General features: G+C 47.9%; 2 protein-coding genes across 8 annotated transcripts in view; both read right to left on the minus strand.

Annotated features, from left to right (window-relative positions):
- Nucleotides 1-2,443: 2,443 nt before the first annotated feature.
- Nucleotides 2,444-4,071, minus strand: Aptx (aprataxin). Of its 2 annotated transcripts, none has more exons than XM_076314655.1 (4): nt 3,805-4,071; nt 3,337-3,641; nt 3,102-3,235; nt 2,444-2,931 (listed from the first exon to the last, which is right to left on the minus strand). In XM_076314655.1, exons 2-4 carry the CDS (start codon nt 3,624-3,626, stop codon nt 2,747-2,749), a joined length of 609 nt encoding a protein of 202 aa, XP_076170770.1. In that variant the 5' UTR covers nt 3,627-3,641; nt 3,805-4,071; the 3' UTR covers nt 2,444-2,746. The 2 variants fall into 2 exon arrangements, with proteins under 2 accessions (XP_076170770.1, XP_076170769.1); XM_076314654.1 differs by having other exon boundaries at nt 3,337-3,657; nt 3,805-4,070.
- A 6,030-nt stretch (nt 4,072-10,101) lies between these two features.
- LOC143148359 (uncharacterized) overlaps nt 10,102-17,186 on the minus strand; it is a 506,012-nt gene continuing 498,927 nt past the window's right edge. For 5 of the 6 annotated variants that reach the window (XM_076314644.1, XM_076314643.1, XM_076314647.1 and 2 more), the window contains 9 exons: nt 16,175-16,471; nt 15,597-15,982; nt 15,036-15,320; nt 13,289-13,429; nt 12,836-13,019; nt 12,401-12,700; nt 11,622-12,277; nt 10,692-11,210; nt 10,102-10,600 (listed from right to left, as the gene is read on the minus strand). In XM_076314644.1, coding sequence (XP_076170759.1) covers nt 10,244-10,600; nt 10,692-11,210; nt 11,622-12,277; nt 12,401-12,700; nt 12,836-13,019; nt 13,289-13,429; nt 15,036-15,320; nt 15,597-15,982; nt 16,175-16,471 — 3,125 coding nt within the window. In that variant the 3' untranslated portion in view covers nt 10,102-10,243. The remainder of the gene's footprint in view (nt 10,601-10,691; nt 11,211-11,621; nt 12,278-12,400; nt 12,701-12,835; nt 13,020-13,288; nt 13,430-15,035; nt 15,321-15,596; nt 15,983-16,174; nt 16,472-17,186) is intronic. The other variant, XM_076314645.1, reaches the window with a different exon arrangement.

The raw sequence follows: 17,186 nt of genomic DNA on the forward strand, positions 1-17,186 counted from the left end.
TTACTACTTTTACCATTACTACCACTACTATCACTTCTACTATTACTATTACTACTACTACTATTATTATTATTACTACTACTATTACTATTACTATTACAACCACCACCCCATCACCCCACCACCGCCGTTACTATTATTACTATATTACTAGCGTAGCGCTCGCGAATCGTTGCGTACGCGTATACACGCGCACCCTCCGTGTGCTGCCCTTGTACACGCACGCGCACATATATGCGTTTCAGCTACCGTATTTACTTATAATTGTCCTTAGACGTAATGCTTCTAGGTATTCTGTAAATAATACTGCCGCGTTCATCGTCGACACGCCACCGAGACGCTATCCAACGTATCCCTGCGCGCGCGCTCGCTTGATCCAGTCGTGGCCGAACTGTGTACCATAATACTTGTATATTACCTATACATAAATATTCTATATATATACATATATATACACATACATTTTATATATATATATATATATATATAAAATATATATGAAAAAGTATATATATACACACACATATATATGCATATACAGTATACAAAGTATTTATGAATTGTGTATAGTAGTTAGGAAAAATCGTGTATAAAGTGGAAATGTTCGTTCGCTCGTTGTAGGTTTAGGCCGAAGTGAGACAGACACGCGCGCGCTATATAGATTTAATGATATTTCGTTGACGTTACCCCACGGCACATGACTCGATCGCGTATGGCGGCTGACCGTGACGCCCAATTGTACTATATATACAGACATATATATACATATATCTATATATTTGTATGATAAGAAGAAGAAGAAGAAGAAGAAGGAGACACCTTCCACCGTACCAAACATCCGACCTCCCCGCGACACTTAGGAGACTTAAACAGGGTATTCGGCGGAGGATTCGTGGAAGGAGCGACGTTCGATCGTCGTGGCCGCGGCGCCGCGCGAGTATGCTCGAAAAAATGGTGGCCCGTTCGCGGGCCCGGTCCATTGTCCTTGCGCCCAGTGGCTTTCCAAAATGACCGCTTTTGGCGTGCCACGCACGGTGCTTGCGGGCGAAAGCGGGGCGCGTGGCCTCGACGAGCCGATTGTCGCGCTCCACCTCGTTTCTTCCTCCTTCAACTATAGTGAGAATCGATCGCGGGGAGGAATTCCGTCAGTTGTTGTCCCCGCTATTCCTCCCCACTCCTCGCCCACTCACCCCCGGCCCCTCCCATCCTCTCCCCACGGTCACGGGGGATAGCGTATCGGTGGCGTGTGCGTGTTTTTAGGTAAAAGAAAAACCGACGCGATCTTTCCGTTGCGAGACGAAGCACGCGTCGAGAGCGTTTGTTATATATATTTTCGAGGCGTTTCCCCCTGCTGTCGTTTGTTTTGGTAAAGACTCGAAGGGGCCGCCTCGATCGTTTACGGCGTTTCAGTCCGATTGCAAAAGTTCCTCGCTTCCGTCGACGCGTATCACTCCCCCCCCGTTCGTTGCTTCGTTTCCCGAAGAAAGATCGTGTCCCGTAGCGACGCCGTTCCATCGACCCGCAATGGCGTTCTCTCAACGAGAGGGTGACGCTTGGTCGGTGACACACGCGACGCCGCGCCGTGACGTTTCACCGCGTTCGGTAAACTTTGCAGGTTCTACGTTTTATGCAGGCGTTGCAAACTTTACCAACGGGTACGCGCGTTCTCCTCGAAGCGCCGGCCTTACTCGCCCGACCAGGGGAAAGGTGGTCGTTTTTATTCTATTTAAAATTGTTTCCCCCCTCGTTACTCGCAGACTGGTTTAACTCTAGATTCCTGACCCCGGAGAGAGGGCGGCGCTCCACCTCCTTTTGTATCATAGTTCACTTTACTCTAGCCGAGAAAAACTTAAAAAAATCTCCTAGCCGTATTTGTTGAGAGAGAGAGACACGATACACAACAGTCGACGCGATATAAGACGAAACGCGATTAGCTAAATGTAATTTATACCGCTCGCGAGAGAAACGAACGAATACTTAAAATAAGCGGGACACGAATGTAACACAAAAAAAAAAAAACGAAACTAAAATCGTTCGGATATGCACCGATGCAACTACGTAAGCAATAACAGCCATGGCCTTGCGATTATTCGAATGGCTACCGTTTCGGCGTACGAAGGACGGTTCAACTATTAATTGCAGTATTACTAAATGTATACAGACTAAAGTACACTTACACACCAACACCACCTACACAACGGTTCACTTGTACACATTAAATACTTCACATCGGATAAGAAGACTCTGTAAATAGTTAGCATGTAATTGATATTACATAGGCGACAAGACCTATTAATATTAACATAAAATTTATTTATAGTAAATTTTCCGAAATACCGTACGTCTCTGTCTTATTAATTGATACGTAATACCCTACCTACCCGTCTCGGCGAACAGCTTCCAACTATAGGAATAGAAATTTCAATAAATTGTGGTAAGTATATACAGAATGATATATATATATATTTTAAAACTGTAATCTTATAGTACATTGCGCACTAATTACATCACCAAGTTCACTGAATATTCTAAAATTGTATCTGATCGCACTAGCTTTACACATGTCTACTGTTTTTTTTTTTTAACGCTAATCGACATTGCACAAGGTGTTGAGAGCGTGTTTGGTGCTAACTCGTCTATAACATAGGGAACCACAGCATGGGGAAATATTTAATTGTTTTAGTAAATCAAGTATTTTGTTAAAATTATTGCGTTCGCGACATGCATTTTGTCATTCATTGCTGGATCAATCGAAACTACTGGTACTTTTTTGACTGGGAAAATGAGTCAACAAGTGTTTCTTCAAATCGGGCATATTTTTCGGAGTGGCCGAACATTTGTGACATTTCAATGGAGTGTTCAGGTGCTCGGCGCTGTCTTCGGATTTTAGCTTTTTAAGTTCACCTTTCTCGCGCAATTGGTTGCAGATATCTGCAATCGATAAAACGCAGAGATTGCTTAAGATTGCTTCTCTTAAAAAAGGTAAACGAACTAATTCTTATAAACGTAGATATAAAATAGTGAATTCGGAGTCACCGTATGTCGCGAACATCGAACGTATTTCGAGACGTATTTAATGTAACGACCGAGGTAGATCTTACCTGTTGAGTGCAAAAAGAAAGGAGTCGTGAACGAGTTCCAATGATATTTTGTTTTCAAACAGGTACTGTTGAAGTCTGTACTGATTACGTGTAGATGCAAACGTTGCATACTCGGTACAGCATGATATCCAATGCTATAAAAAATATTTTAAATATATAAGCTTACGGACACTTGAATCAACTACTATGGTAATTTCATTTATGATACGGATACCCAAGTATAACGAGTACGCACAGAAATTCAGCCTCCTTGTGTTGTTTAGTTAAATCTTCTGCAACTTTAGCCATGTGATGCAACAAATCTTCGTTCTCTTTTTTAATGTGCCACAGCGAAGGTATGTTTATTTTTGGTAGGACTAGGTAATGATATTGGGCCTTTGGATATTTGTCTTTAATGACAACTACTTGATCGTCTTCTTTCACTCTGAGCTCAGGATCTTCCATTGAAACCAACAAGCCTGTTGCCCAATGATGTTTCTTTGGAGCAGTTGCATTGGTCGATGTTAATTTTGGTTTACGTTTCATTGTTGCCGTTAATTTCTGGTAGTAAATATAACTGGAATGAATATTTGCAAAGTTTTGGTATCAACATCACGAGTAGTAATACATTAGTAGGCTATAAATAGCAAATTATATCTTAATTCCTTGTTTACTGAAAGAACGTAGAAAATGAAGAAACTGTTACTAGATCCAAAATACTTACTTCACAATCTACAAATTGTACACTAGTTAAAATTATAATATAAACATTTCAGAGGTTATGTTTGCTATATCAGTATTATTTCTAAATACGCAACGTGAATAACTGTAGGAAGATGGATTAATTTGTAGTTGACGCCATACTATGTTCAAAAGATTACTATTACACATTTTAACAGATTTTCATTGTGTTTGCACTTGTTCAATTTTGACAAATTTCCAATCAACGGACCATGAAATTAACTCAGTTTGACGTTTACGTACGGATCAGACGTGCTTCGAGGCTTTTTGGTACGCATGCGCGCATGCCGAGTATAAATATATTGGATAAAGGATTTTCCGCATCAAGTGCCTATATTGTATTAAACGTAAGGGTCTCGCCACAGACGAAATATAGCACAGCTGCTATAGACTTCACTTTATATACTATAAATATATTCGTTTCTCCCTTAATGTTTGTTTGTAGCACCAGTGTTGCAAAGGATACTAATTAGACAGCGACTTGTCTGCTTAATCCGTATACTTTTTGAATGCACGTGTTTTATTTGCTTTTATGGTAAGCTCGCTATAATTATTCATACCGGCTTTTGAAGGTCTTGGGAAATAACGTTCGCGCGAGCAGGTCCTTCCTTTCGTTGGAAAGAATAATTTACGATAAGAGAGACAATTTGAATTTGCGAAATTTCCTGTAAGCAACGTTATAATTTAAAAAATGCGTAAAACTTTGGAAAGAGTAAAGGAATGGCACAATGGAGGAATAATAAATAAAATGTACCTAACTTTATTTTGTTTAAAATATATTATTTTACAAACAAAAATCTGAGCTCGAGTCATGTATAGTCAGATATTATTATCAGTAATTCGTGTGTTTGTTTGCAGTAATTAGTAGTAGTAATAATTAATAGTATAGCAGTTTTAACAATAATAGCAGCAGCAATAGTGGTAGTAGTAGCAATAGCAGTATCAGTAGCAGTAGCAGTAGCAGTAGCAATAGTATTAAGAGTAGTAGTAGTAGTAGTAGTACTAGTAGTGGTTATAATAAGTTTACAAAAAGATTTAAAAACGTAATTTTTTCAATTGGAATACAGTACATTGTCTACGTGCTCTGGTCCGTTTAGAGTCACTTCTTGGATCTAATTACGATTGCCGCCGAAAGAAATCAATCAATCCTCGTACACTTTAATGCGATGAAAGATCGAAGTTGGTGTAGTCGCCGGGAAAAGAAACGAACAGCTTAGCGAATAACTTTAGATTTATTTATTTACTCAAATGGAAGGCAATCGATAAATTTGCAACAAATAAAAATAAATAACACTCTCTCTAGCAATAATTACGTGATCGTTACTTAAACGTACATATCATTACAATAAATTCATAGATACTTAACAAAACTTATACCATTTCTTTCTTCGCATGCTCATACAAAATATGTTCGTGTGATTGTATGTGTGTGTTCGCGCACGCGCGTGCGCGTGTTCGCAATCGTTCTTATTCTGTGTTTTTTTTCTTTTTTTCAACTTTTGTCTGTTTTCGACGCAACCGCACGCAGCACGTTTATACACGATACATTTCGCAAAACTTTATACACGGACGTTGAAGTCACGTCTCCGATGTAAAATTTCATCTAATCGCTGGTTTTTTCTTCTTGGTTTGTTTTTTCTTTTTTTTATGCTCTTTATATATTCATCGCGCGCAACCCTCCGACACTCTCACATCACACACGCTCGATTATACAAACAGAAGACACTCTTACGGCGTCTCACGAGACACAGACTACCAGATTCGCACAGCCTGACAAATCGATCAATCGATCATCGACAGATTTCATGATTCGAAGAAAGTGAAACAATCACGGGATCGCTATGACAAGCAACGATATTTGCTGCGACGCGTTAAAAGAGAAACGAACAAAAATTGAGGAGATCGTACGCCGTGTGCTGTTCGTTCGATGGCGGATTCGCTCTCGTCGATCGCTCGCCATTTACCCTTCGATCTAGGCGCGCATCGAGTGCAGGACAATATAACCGTGAAATTCTTCTAATCGGTTATTTCACCTATCTACACTTTGCGAAACGTTACGCTAACGAAAAAAGATACTATTTTTTATCAAATTCACGGAACACTGCGCATGCTCCGTGCTAATTAATTACTGTTCGAAAATTCTTTTCAGCCCTACTATCTAACGATAAAATAGTGCCCGAAATGTATCTCACCCATTCCTTCCGCCGATTAAAATAACACTTGGAATATTTTATTCTAAAATCGTATAGAATAGCACCGATAACAAATCAAATTTCCACGAAACGACGCACGTCACCCTGCGCTCAACATGCTTCTAAATTTCCGTTCGTAACAAAATTAACCGACCGCTCAAGGCCACCGTGTCTCACCCCCCACCTGATCGTCTCGCCGATCGGTTGCTCCATCTGTCGTCCGTTCGCGCGAACCCGCGGACAGACGCCATCTGTTTCTTACACAGAACGGCAAGTTGGCATAGCGTAAACATAGAAGCGTGGTTGGCGCGATTCGAGGTGGTGGTGGGGGGAAGGAGGTGACCTTGAGCGGCCAATTCGCTTCGATCGAAGTCGGTACCGTTCACGAACGAGAGAACGCGAAGAGAATTTTCCCGCGTTTCTCGTAAACAGCACCGAGTCCCCCTTGTCGGGCGAAGCATCGGCCATACTCTCCTCCAATTCACGTATGATACAATTATTACTTTACAACACGCTAAAAAACTCTTATTGTCATGGCAACGGGTGGTACGTTTCGTATGACGAAGCGATACGCGGTGGCAAGGTTTTCGTTTGTTTTTTTTTTTTTTCGTTTTTTTTTCTTCTTTTGGCACGATTCTAAACCCCGATCGCGCACCATGTTCCCTCCCCTGTCTCCCTCTCCCTCTCTCTCTCTCTCTCCCCCCGTTTTTTTTTTCCCTCGCTATCTATCTTTCGCCTCTTCTCGTTTTCTCTCTTTGCCTGTCGCGCGATTAGAGGATTTAAATGCAGAGTTAGTAATAGCGTGGTTACGAAGCGACTCACGTAATCGGATCGAACGGACGAATCGAAGGGAAGAACACCGGTTTCGATCTAAATGCACGGGTTTACGAATGGACCTCGACCAATTAGAGGGTGCGAGAGGGTGATAATTTGCGATTAATTTGCTCGTTTTCGGATACACCGGGCCTACTCGGACCACCTCGAAAGCGCGCAAGGTGTCCAGTGTCAGGTTCACGCGGTTCAAAAATCACTCACCACATTTCGGGATTCGTTTCTCGATAGGTATCGAGACACACTGGACACAAGGAACGGGCAAAATTTGATTCCACGGAACGGTGAAATTTTGATTCGTTCGTCGCGAAATGATTCGTAATTCAAATGTTACTTTCCATTGAACCGTAACGGATGGAAAATATTACAAAATGTTTGCAATCTTCGTCTCGAGTAAAATTTGACCCGTTCCTGTCGGACACCCTGTGTTACACGCTCCGCGTAAATTACCCACCGCGAAGTAAAAGAAAGTCAATGCGTACGGAGTTCAGAAAAATCCGGGTTCCAGCGAGAAACGGTCGAGCGCGTTGCTTAACCGTGGCTTCCTTCGTGGTTAGCGTTTTTTAGCAGGAGAATGATCGGAAAATTGGAGGGGGTACGTCGCGTTTACAGTTCCCCCGATGTGATCTCTAGCTTTTGTTTACGGAACATGGTGTTTCGAGGCCCACGGGATGTTTCTCTGTTGCGCGTGAACGTTTGGAATGTTGCATTCGTTTTGCTGTTTCTTTGTTGTGCGATACATTTGAGGGTGGGGGGTGAGGGGGCGGGCTAATGGAACACGACGATGGTTACGATCTCGCTTGCCACAGTGCCACCTACGATCGCGAAAACGAGGGGTGTGATCGCGCCTAATCTATCGCGAATCGACGAAACGGTTCGTTGCAACGTCGAGTTGTTCGTACAGAATTCGTTTCGCGATCGTCGCGTGTAAAAAACAAAAAAAAAGAAGAAGAAGAAAAAACGATACGTTGCCTAACGAGGACAGTTCTCATCGAGACTCGACGGCGCAAGGATGCTTCGCGATTCGACCGCGGGGACGTGGGGGGCTTGGGGGCGGGGAGGGAATCTCTCTCGAGGACAATCGATAGTTCTAGTTAGGGTTTGTTTTCGTTTAGCACCATCGCTGATCACGTACGCTGATACCGTTTCCACGCATTCACATACATTGTAGTTTCACGCAATTATCCACGCTCGGAAACACCACTAGCATTCACCACTTTCTCTCCATTAATACCGACTTAGGCAGTGCGATCCTTTATCGTAAACGTCGACCTACGAAGCCACTTGGTTCTGCAAAGGACGTCTCAGAACAATGGAGGACGCTCTCCTCATCGACGATTCTCGCGCCTCGAACGCAGACGCGAGTTACCGTCTCGTCACCGGCGGACATTTTCTTTTTCTTCCTCTTGGTACCGTTTATACGCGATCACCGGGACAACCGTTCCGTTTTCGATGCACGTTTCGTTGAAATAGAGAACAAAGAAACATCGATTATAATTTTCCCGATTGACGTTAAGCCACGATCTCACTTGCGCAACAATTTTCCACCGCGCGGTTACGAACGCGATTTAATACGATTTTACGTAACTGTGTTCGGGACGACCGTATTGAAAACGAAAGAGAACGAAACAGAGAGAGAGAGAAAGAGAGAGAAAGAGACAATCGATCCAAAATTCTGAGACGTATCCCTCAACTTTTGCTCAAACGGATGTACAAAAGCCGCGACTCGCGGTGCGCGTAGCTTCGATCTCTTGCTCGTGCGAGTTTGGAAACATGGAATGTCACAAAAAAACAACAAAAAACGATTCGTTAAGAGGGGAATAAAAAGAAACGGGAGAACCGCACGTTAGCCTGACATCGGTACACAATAGTACGCACCCATTCCGAAATTTCTATGCGATTACTGTGATTAAAGTATTGTAGTAGTATGTAACCTCTAACATCACATGCTCTTGCTTAGAAAATTATATAGCTGTGCGGGAAAGCCGTCGATTTACGAAGCTCGTCACTTCTCGTTTACATTTCTTCGTTCGTCTTAACTTTCCTCTCGAAGCTTCATCCTCGACCGTACCTCGGCTTTCGAACGCAGCGTGTATTATTGTATTTTACATATACGCTCGTGTACGTGCACGTACACACGCGTTCTCTTCACGCGCGTGTACACACGTACACAGCCATTACGATCGTTACAGTTTATATTAGATTCCCGTAAATGTAATAATTATCCGATTATATTATTACGATTGAATATTGGTTGATTTTTTTTTTTTTTCATGGAGGGAGCAGGAGGGAGGGGTTTTCTTGGCTGGGTGGGTTTCGTTGGGGTAAGAGGGGTGGTAGGGGGGGAAGCGTGCGAGAAAAAAACATATACCGCAGCTTTCCCCGGGAGGGGGTATTTCCTTGTTTAACACACACGCTATTCGCAGTTATTAAAACTCAAGCAACACACGACTGTAGACTGGATAGTAAAAACTAGCTAAAAACGCTCGCAAGGAGATTCTTTGGAGAATTTTGAAGACACGGTCGTTGTTGTCGTCACGACGTTCAGGCGATTCGTTCGGTCGCGGTATCGCCTGCACGATCGATCGACGGCCTCGTTGTTTTCGCTTATGGGGGTTTAGGGGGGATGGTGTCTGCGACCGATCCGTACGAACTCGAGGAAACGGACCCCGCGATCGACCTCGTGCGAACGAAAGAGCGACGTTTCCCGTGCGTGTATACCGATTCTGTCCACGGACCGGGGACGACCGAAGTGCAATCGCGCGTTTGTGACAATTACGCTGTATAAAAAAAGAAAAAAAAAAAAAAAGAAAAGGTAAAAGAAAGAAAAAAAAAAAAGAAAGAACACCCCTTCGGGGATCTCTCGGGGGATCTTGAAACGCTTCTTTCTCTCGGCCCTCGCGCGTATCTCCTCTTACGCTCCCGATTACCCCGCTCGCGATTGTGCGACACCGTCCTCGGACGCAGCTCGTGAATTGCTCGCTTAAAATCTCGCTCGTGATAATTGTACAGCTATTTTACCCCTAATTCGTACCAGAGTCCTTCTCCGCTCGGATTCGTTCGAGCGAGCGCGAAAAAATTCTGCGTGTAAGTACTACGTTCGGCGTCCAATCCGAGGCACCCTCCGGAATTCAGGCCCCACAACACGAAACGTGTGTTCGTTTCACCGGGCAAGAAGCGACGTCTTACCGCGATCGAACAATTCCCGTACAAAAAATGCACCGTAACGGTCACAGATTGATAACACACAAAACACGCGTAGCACTTTGGTGGCTCTGCCGTGGTCGACTGTCGTCTCTGTGTTTCGTTGAGGTCCCTTCGTTTCCCGTTTGGACAGTTTTCTTTTCTCATTTTTTTTTTTTAAGTACACAAGGTCGAGCTCCTGGTGGGGATCTCGGGCTAGGTCGCGAAGTCGACTTTGTCCCAAGTCAATGAGAGATCGGAGGACATCTTGAAGTCGGAGTCCTCCATGTTGAAGAGATCGAACGGGTCTTGGCTGCTGGCCAGCAACGGATCGTAGATGTCCGTACCTGACGACAAGCTCATGGAGGGTGTCGGTTGGTGGCTGGACATCGTCGTGGAAGCGGTTGGCGGCGACTGGGGCATCAGAGAGTCCAACCAATCCGAATCGTCCATATCCATCGGCATGTCCCCGATGTCCATTAGCTCCTGGGGTGCTTCCATCTTGACGCCCAGGTCGCAATCCAGTTGACCGAAGTCCATGGTGTCCAGAGTTTCTAGATCCAGTCCGAGTTCCTGGAAGCAAGAAACGACAATGTGTAGCGACCCTCTGGACCGTCGACTCGGTAGGAGGCGCAGCCCGATCGGAGTCGAACACTGGACTCACCTTGAGGTCCAAGTTGGCGTTGTCCGACGACGTAACTTCCTGCGGCGGTTGAGGATCGGGCGACGATTGCTGACCCGATTGAGGACTGAGGAGCATCGCCGTGTCCAGCTCGGCCTCCGAGGTCAACAGGTTCGTGCCGAACGAGGACATCTCCTCTTGCTGCTGCAACTGTTGCAACGCGGAGGGTAACTGAATGGAGAACGTCGCCAAAGGCAATGGTGGCGGCGGCGGCGGCGGTGCCGGGGCCGGGGAACTCACGCAATCGCTCTGTGAAACCTCCATTGCTATCGGACTGATCGGACTGATCGGACTAGCGGCGGTAAAGACCAACGAGTGAGTCTGGCTGTCCGCCGGCGCTGTGAACACCAGATTCTGTTGGAGCTGTCTATTGGGGGTCGTGGGGGTGGCTGGATCCTGCGCGGCGCTCGGAGGTAGCTCCCCGTTCTTGATCAGGATCTCCAGCACATCGTCCACCACTTGACTCTTGATGTGGTTCTTCTGCACTGGCTCGATCTTCACCTGAACGCGAGGAAATAATTAACGAACCCTTGCCAATTCGACAAACCGTTTTCAATAATGGAATTAATCGTACAGCTCGACCGAGCTAGAGCGAGGTCCGTGGGTCAACGCGAGGAGTCTGAACAGAGATGCTGGATCTAGGGATGGGGAGAAACTTTTGGCTGACTCGAAGATGGAGATATAAGTCCATAGACGTCTCGGTAAAAGGTGACGGGTGAAAAGAACCCTAGAAGTAATGCGTTTCAGCGTTTAGGACGCAAAACTGAAAAGTAGAGGAGGATGGGACTCTGTGCCGATCGCACGTACTTGTTCACGCGTGCGCCATTGGAATCCCACTCTAGCTAGACCGAGATATACACCCAGGTTCGTCACCATTGGTTGTGAACATCTAAAAGTCAAAAGTATCCTCACTTTTAGAAGCTTCGCTGCTTCGTCGTACTGAGGCGGTGGCGGTTTGCCATCCTCGGATCCGGCCGTTTGTTGTTGCTGATGCTGTTGCTGTTGTTGTTGCTGATGTTGTTGCTGCTGCTGCTGTTGCTGTTGTTGTTGCTGCTGGGCCTGCGCCTGCGCCACCAAAGCACCGAGCAACGAACCGTTCAATTTCGCGGGTTTGGCCAGGTTCAGAACGATCGCGGTTGGTATCTGAACCGTGGCACTGTTCTTCGCTTGATTTTTCTTGTTGTTGATCGCGGTCAGATTGGAGGAATCCAAGATGGCGGCGGTGTTGTTCGGCTGCGCCTGGAGGAACGCGGCGAGGCTCGCCTTCGCGTTCAACTGCTGGAACGCGGCGTGTTGTTGCTGCGACTGCTGCTGGGACTGCTGTTGATTCTGCTGTTGCTGTTGCTGGTGCTGTTGTTGTTGCTGTTGCAAGTGTTGCAGCTGCTGCAGGTGCAGCGCCAACTGCTGTTGCTGCATTTTGTTCTGTATGTGCTGTTGGAGCACCAACTTCTCGGCGTGAACGGTGGTGGGCTGAGTCTGACGGATCTGTTGAAGCTGCTGCTGAGACTTGTACAATTCGCGCTGCAGCTCTTCTATCCGCTTTCGTTGCTCTTTGATGATGTCGTCTCCTGAAACACGGATACGTGAACGTTTCGAGAGTACCGAGGATAGTTTAGACTAGGTAGGAAGATAACTCGAAAATTATCACTGTGAATAACGCGAGACGGGTTAAAGGATGGAGGTAAACATACCTGGCGGGCTCGACGGATCGTCGTGTTCACTGCTATGCGGAGAATCCATTCGCGGACTGTTGGGTTCGTCCTTTATGGCAGAGCCCGGGCTCTTGGCATGGGAGCTGGACTCGTCGGATGTCACCGGTCCCGGGGTGTCCATCAATATGTGGCCCATGTGCGTCACGTGTGGCCCATTCGAGCTAGACGTCGAGTTACCGCTAGATAACTCCGTGAACGGCTTTAATCTCTCGATCAGCTGTGGCTTGGAGCCAGACACCGGTAAGTTTCGACGCTTCAGTTCCACTTTGAGATCGCTCACTGAAAGAGCAAACAGACGTCAACGATCGTTCGCCGACATTGTGAAAGTGTTTCGTCTCTATCCTTGTTCTCGATCTCTGTTAATCGATAACCCATTGCGGGTAGTTCCGAGCTGTACTCGGGAAGTGTGTATACCTTTCATCTCCTCCAGCTTGCCGAGAGGCCTCAACGGTGGTTGCTCCGAGGGATTGTTCGAGGAATTCGAGGGTGCAGGGCTGGGCGCGTTCGCGCTGCTTCCGCTGATGCTTCCGGCGTCACTTGCGGCGCTACTGGTGAGGGACAATGGCTTCTGAGCTGCCGGTAGGATGATCTGGGGGTACTGTGCAACGAGGCCCAAATTACGTAACGCTCGGTCAACTCGATTATAGATTTAGAGACGCAATAACGCGTAATCGTTATGCAAATTATCGAGAGAAAGTAACACGCTAACGAGACACATCCGGCCGAGAGATTCGGTCGAGTGTCGCTAACGACCCGTGGAAAGCGGAGGCAATGTAACATTTCTATTTGCCCGATGGTCCCCACTTTTCTCGGGCTGGTAACGACTCGGACCGAAGTCGGACACGCGCGAGTAAGTACACTGCTCACCTTGTGCTGCCATTCGAGCTGCCACTGAAGGAAGAGCTGTTGCTGTTGTAGGAGAAGCTCGTAGCTGGTCTCGCCGGGTGGCGCTGACCCGAGCCCGGAAGTCGTGGACGACACCGACGTCTTCTGTGCGTTCGGCGGGCCCTGGAACCAATCGTCCACGTTAGAAGACGTATCCATTAACGTAGAGAGGATCTCCGCGTCACTTGGACCGGACATCGATCGATACCGTCGATCGTCCAACCATCCAGGTACTTCTATCAGGGTACAATTCCCAAGCGTACCGAGAATTCCTAGTCGATCGAATGGCTGACGACGCGAAGCCTGGAATCTCGAACGCGTCCAAATTCTTCGCGACTTCGCCCCCTCTTTTTGTCGCGATACGATCTTTCTCCACTCGGAGACTCCCTCGCGCGATCAAGGGCGGAAAGAACGGTAATTACCGCGAGCAATTACTCGGTAGGTTTCGGGCGTTCCGCGTAGACGAATGATTCGGAGTATGGTTCGCGGTAATGTCTCGAGGGGTGAGGCAAAAACTAACGCAAAAATCGAGTTAGCGCGGAGCGAACGCTCGACGTAGGAGAAGGCCGCGGCGCGAGTGATAAATGATACATCAAGATGTTTTCTGCGCCCTCATTTGCACGCCCATTCCCGGGCTCGCTTTCACGCCGGGCGACGCCATATCCCGAATGTTTCGGGAGCGTGGCCTGGGCCCTGGCACCTATCGCGGGCTTTGCCTCTCCCCTGGACCCCCTCACGGATCCGCTTCTCCGTCGCTCCCTGGCTTCCACGCTCTTAGGTGCAATTAGCGCTCGAATTACTCAGAGCTAACGAGGTGGGCCCCCGGGCCCTTCGAGAGATCGCGAGAGTTAATCACCCGATACGATCTCCTTCCGCGCGTCTCTTTCCCTTCGACGGGGGGCCAGAGAGAGACGGAGAGCCGGGGAGAGCCGGGGAGAGCCGGGGAGAGACGGGGAGAGACTGCTTCTTCGCGGGCTACCGGACCAGAGATTTACCGGCCGTCCGTGCCCGTTTTTACTTTGCTTTTACTTCTTCTGCGATTCCTCTTTCTCCGGCTCGGCCTTATTCTCTCTCCCCCTTCTCTTTTTTTTTCTCTCTCCTTCAGCCCTTCTCGTCCGCTTTCTTTTCGCCGCTTCGTCTTTTTATCCTCCCGCGGCCTTCTTGTTTCTCCCGTCTCCTCTTTGTCTCACGGGGTTCACGCCTACCACGTAGCATGTACGGAACGGAATCGGGAGCGACAAGCACACCGGTGAATGCACGGATTGACTCTTGTTCTCGTTCGCGTCGACCGGTACAAATTTAACACTTTGCGCTGCACCTATGTGTCCGACGCGGGACGTCGAAGACATTCCTTTCAACTCCAGGACAGGGGCAGCGTTCCGAATCGACGTCACCACGCGAGTATCCTGTTATCGCGTGTCGAGGATTAGGATGATCTATCGAATCGGTAAAATTGAGACTTGAAGAATCCTGATTTCGGAGAAGTCAAGGGCAAATTTAGAGTTTAACCAGAACTCTTTACTCGGAATAGTCACCTCTTGGAGAAAGAGAGTGCACACCGAAGAGGTCGTTCATCGTTGTCGCGTGTTCTCGATATTGGATGCCCGCGGGACAGTCTAGACGGTACTCTCTGATACAGCAGAAAAGGTTTCTAGGGTTTCTCGAGGCCAAGCAGTACACGTTTAACAAAAGATGTCCGGCGCAAAGACGAGGAGGACCGGGTGCTTACCTTGTACTCGTGGAACTTGATGGTGCGCGTTTTGGGTTGGCTCTTGGTCTTGGATTTCTTCCTGTTCTTATCCTTGCCAGGCGCGTCGCTCCTCTGACACGTGGACGCAGCAATCGGACTCGGTTGCGGTCTCGGGGTGATGGCGGCCGGCGGTGGTGCCGGGGGCGACGCTATCGAGATATTGGAAAGGGGACTCAGGCTGGACGTCGTCGAACCCAAGGACATCGGACTCGGCGCCGGCGCCAGTGGAAGGAGGGTCGTCGATGGACCGTTCGTCTGACTCGCCTGTTAACAGAGACGGTTGCTTTTTTCACCGCGGAATCCTCGATTAATTTGGCCCACATCGCCGGTCACCAATTTATGACCGGCACTTAACGTCCGACGTAAATCTATTTTTGCGGCCAGCTCGGTAGTTTCTTTCGCGCCCGACAGCTTACAAACGTAACCATCGGGCATTCCTCGGTTATTATCTCCGAAATATCTCTCCCCCTTTCGCGGGGGAGGGAACAACAAAAGAACGGGCCCTTAGGTACGGGAGACCGTCCCCTGTCTATGGCTCACCTGCGTGGACGCATGCTGTTGACTGTGTTGTACCTGCTGCTGGGATTGTTGCTGTTGATGGTGATGTTGCTGTTGTTGTTGCGTACCGACCACGGTGTTGCACAGCTCGGCGAAGGTTTGTATCGTCGGTTCGTTCGAGGCCTGTTGGAAGACCGGCGACGTGGACGAGACGACCACGGCGCCGCCGGTCGTCGGGATGCTCAGGGACACGGTGACGATACCCGCGGACGCTGCCGCTGTTTCCAGAACGTCCGATCGGGACTCCAGTTGCGGCGAGGGCGCGCCTTCGGAACTCTGGGAGTCATCCTCGAAGGTGATATAGTGGTCCGGGTGTTGGGGTTTCGTAACTTGGCCCTCGCAGGTGGCTTTGAAGGGAATGTGGCCCTCTGAAACGTCGGTTACCGTGGTCAGTCGCGGACGAAAGACGCGAGGGGAGGATAGAGGTTAGGTTCGAGTCGGTCTTTGGTCGTTGGTTCGTTGCCACTTTTCACGCGTTAACAGCGTTCACGTGTTAGACGCCTGGCAGCAATCGATCAAGACCGAGCAACCGCCAGCCAGGGTGATGCATGGACACTCACCTTTGACCGCCCTTTCAATGGGCTCCTCCGTATGGAGAATATTCTTCTGGATGAGCTCGAGCGGTCCAGGTCGATGACTGAGCTGATCGTTGAGCTGGTCGGCCAGCCTGGCCTTCTTCAGCATCCGCTGCCTCTCGGCCAGGCTCGGGTCCACGTGACCCACATCCTCGAGGATGTGCTGCCTCACCAGCTCCTCGCGGCCTGGTCTCTGCTGGATCTTCGCCTTCAACAGATCCCCGGTTTTCGCCCGCTCCAGCTGCTTCCGTTGCTCGTGGAACGCCGGCGGTGTCTTCAGCGCTGAAAACCATACGAGATTTTTAATCTCCGATCTCGAAACCGGAAACGACTGAGTCACCGTTCGAATACGCGATTCTAAATATAATCGACGCGCCCCGGAACGATTATTTCGATCGGAACGGGCACGAGATGTTTTGGAAAGTGTACGCGCCCGTTTATCGCGTACAACGAACCGATCGGAATTAACGCGACGAATGGTAACACGTATTTAGGAAACTCTGGTTTCCAGGAACTGCCGGATGGAAGGGCACGTTTGTTTCCGATCTCATCGTGTTACAAAAGCACCGACGTATATTGTCCGAAATAACGTCTCGATTTCGACGATTAATTTTAGACAAGGCGAGTCGTTCGCGTCGATCGACTCCTAAACCCTTTTCTACGCAGCGCTCCAAGTTGCTCGTCGCAAGAAACAGCTCCTCAACCGTGGACTCTAACGAGGCGTCGACAGAGGAACGTTTTCATCTTTTCGTCCACGATACAAATACGATATTTCGACGTTTCTTTCTCCCCTTATTTTGCAGCGATCTATAAAAACGTTCACAGCGTGCATTTAAAAAGGATCGACTCGATCCCGAGATAACCGTCAAAGAAGTCCACTGCCTGAAATTAGCGACAACTTCGCTAGAATTTCCATCGGTATTTTGCACATCCTGTACACCGCGTTGTACACGCGTTCGGTAGAGTTTCAGACAGACGGGAGGTAGAGGATCATTTG

This window comes from Ptiloglossa arizonensis, chromosome 6 (assembly GCF_051014685.1).
Source record: "Ptiloglossa arizonensis isolate GNS036 chromosome 6, iyPtiAriz1_principal, whole genome shotgun sequence".
In the NCBI taxonomy this organism is placed as follows: Eukaryota; Metazoa; Arthropoda; class Insecta; order Hymenoptera; family Colletidae; genus Ptiloglossa; species Ptiloglossa arizonensis.

Coding starts and splice junctions, on each gene's coding strand:
- Aptx (XM_076314655.1), bottom strand. CDS start 3,626: ATGAAACGTAAACCAAAATTAACATCGACCAATGCAACTGCTCCAAAG. Junction 3,236..3,336: donor CACAAGGAGGCTGAATTTCT/GTGCGTACTCGT, acceptor TATTTTTTATAG/CATTGGATATCATGCTGTAC. Junction 2,932..3,101: donor TTTCTTTTTGCACTCAACAG/GTAAGATCTACC, acceptor TATCGATTGCAG/ATATCTGCAACCAATTGCGC.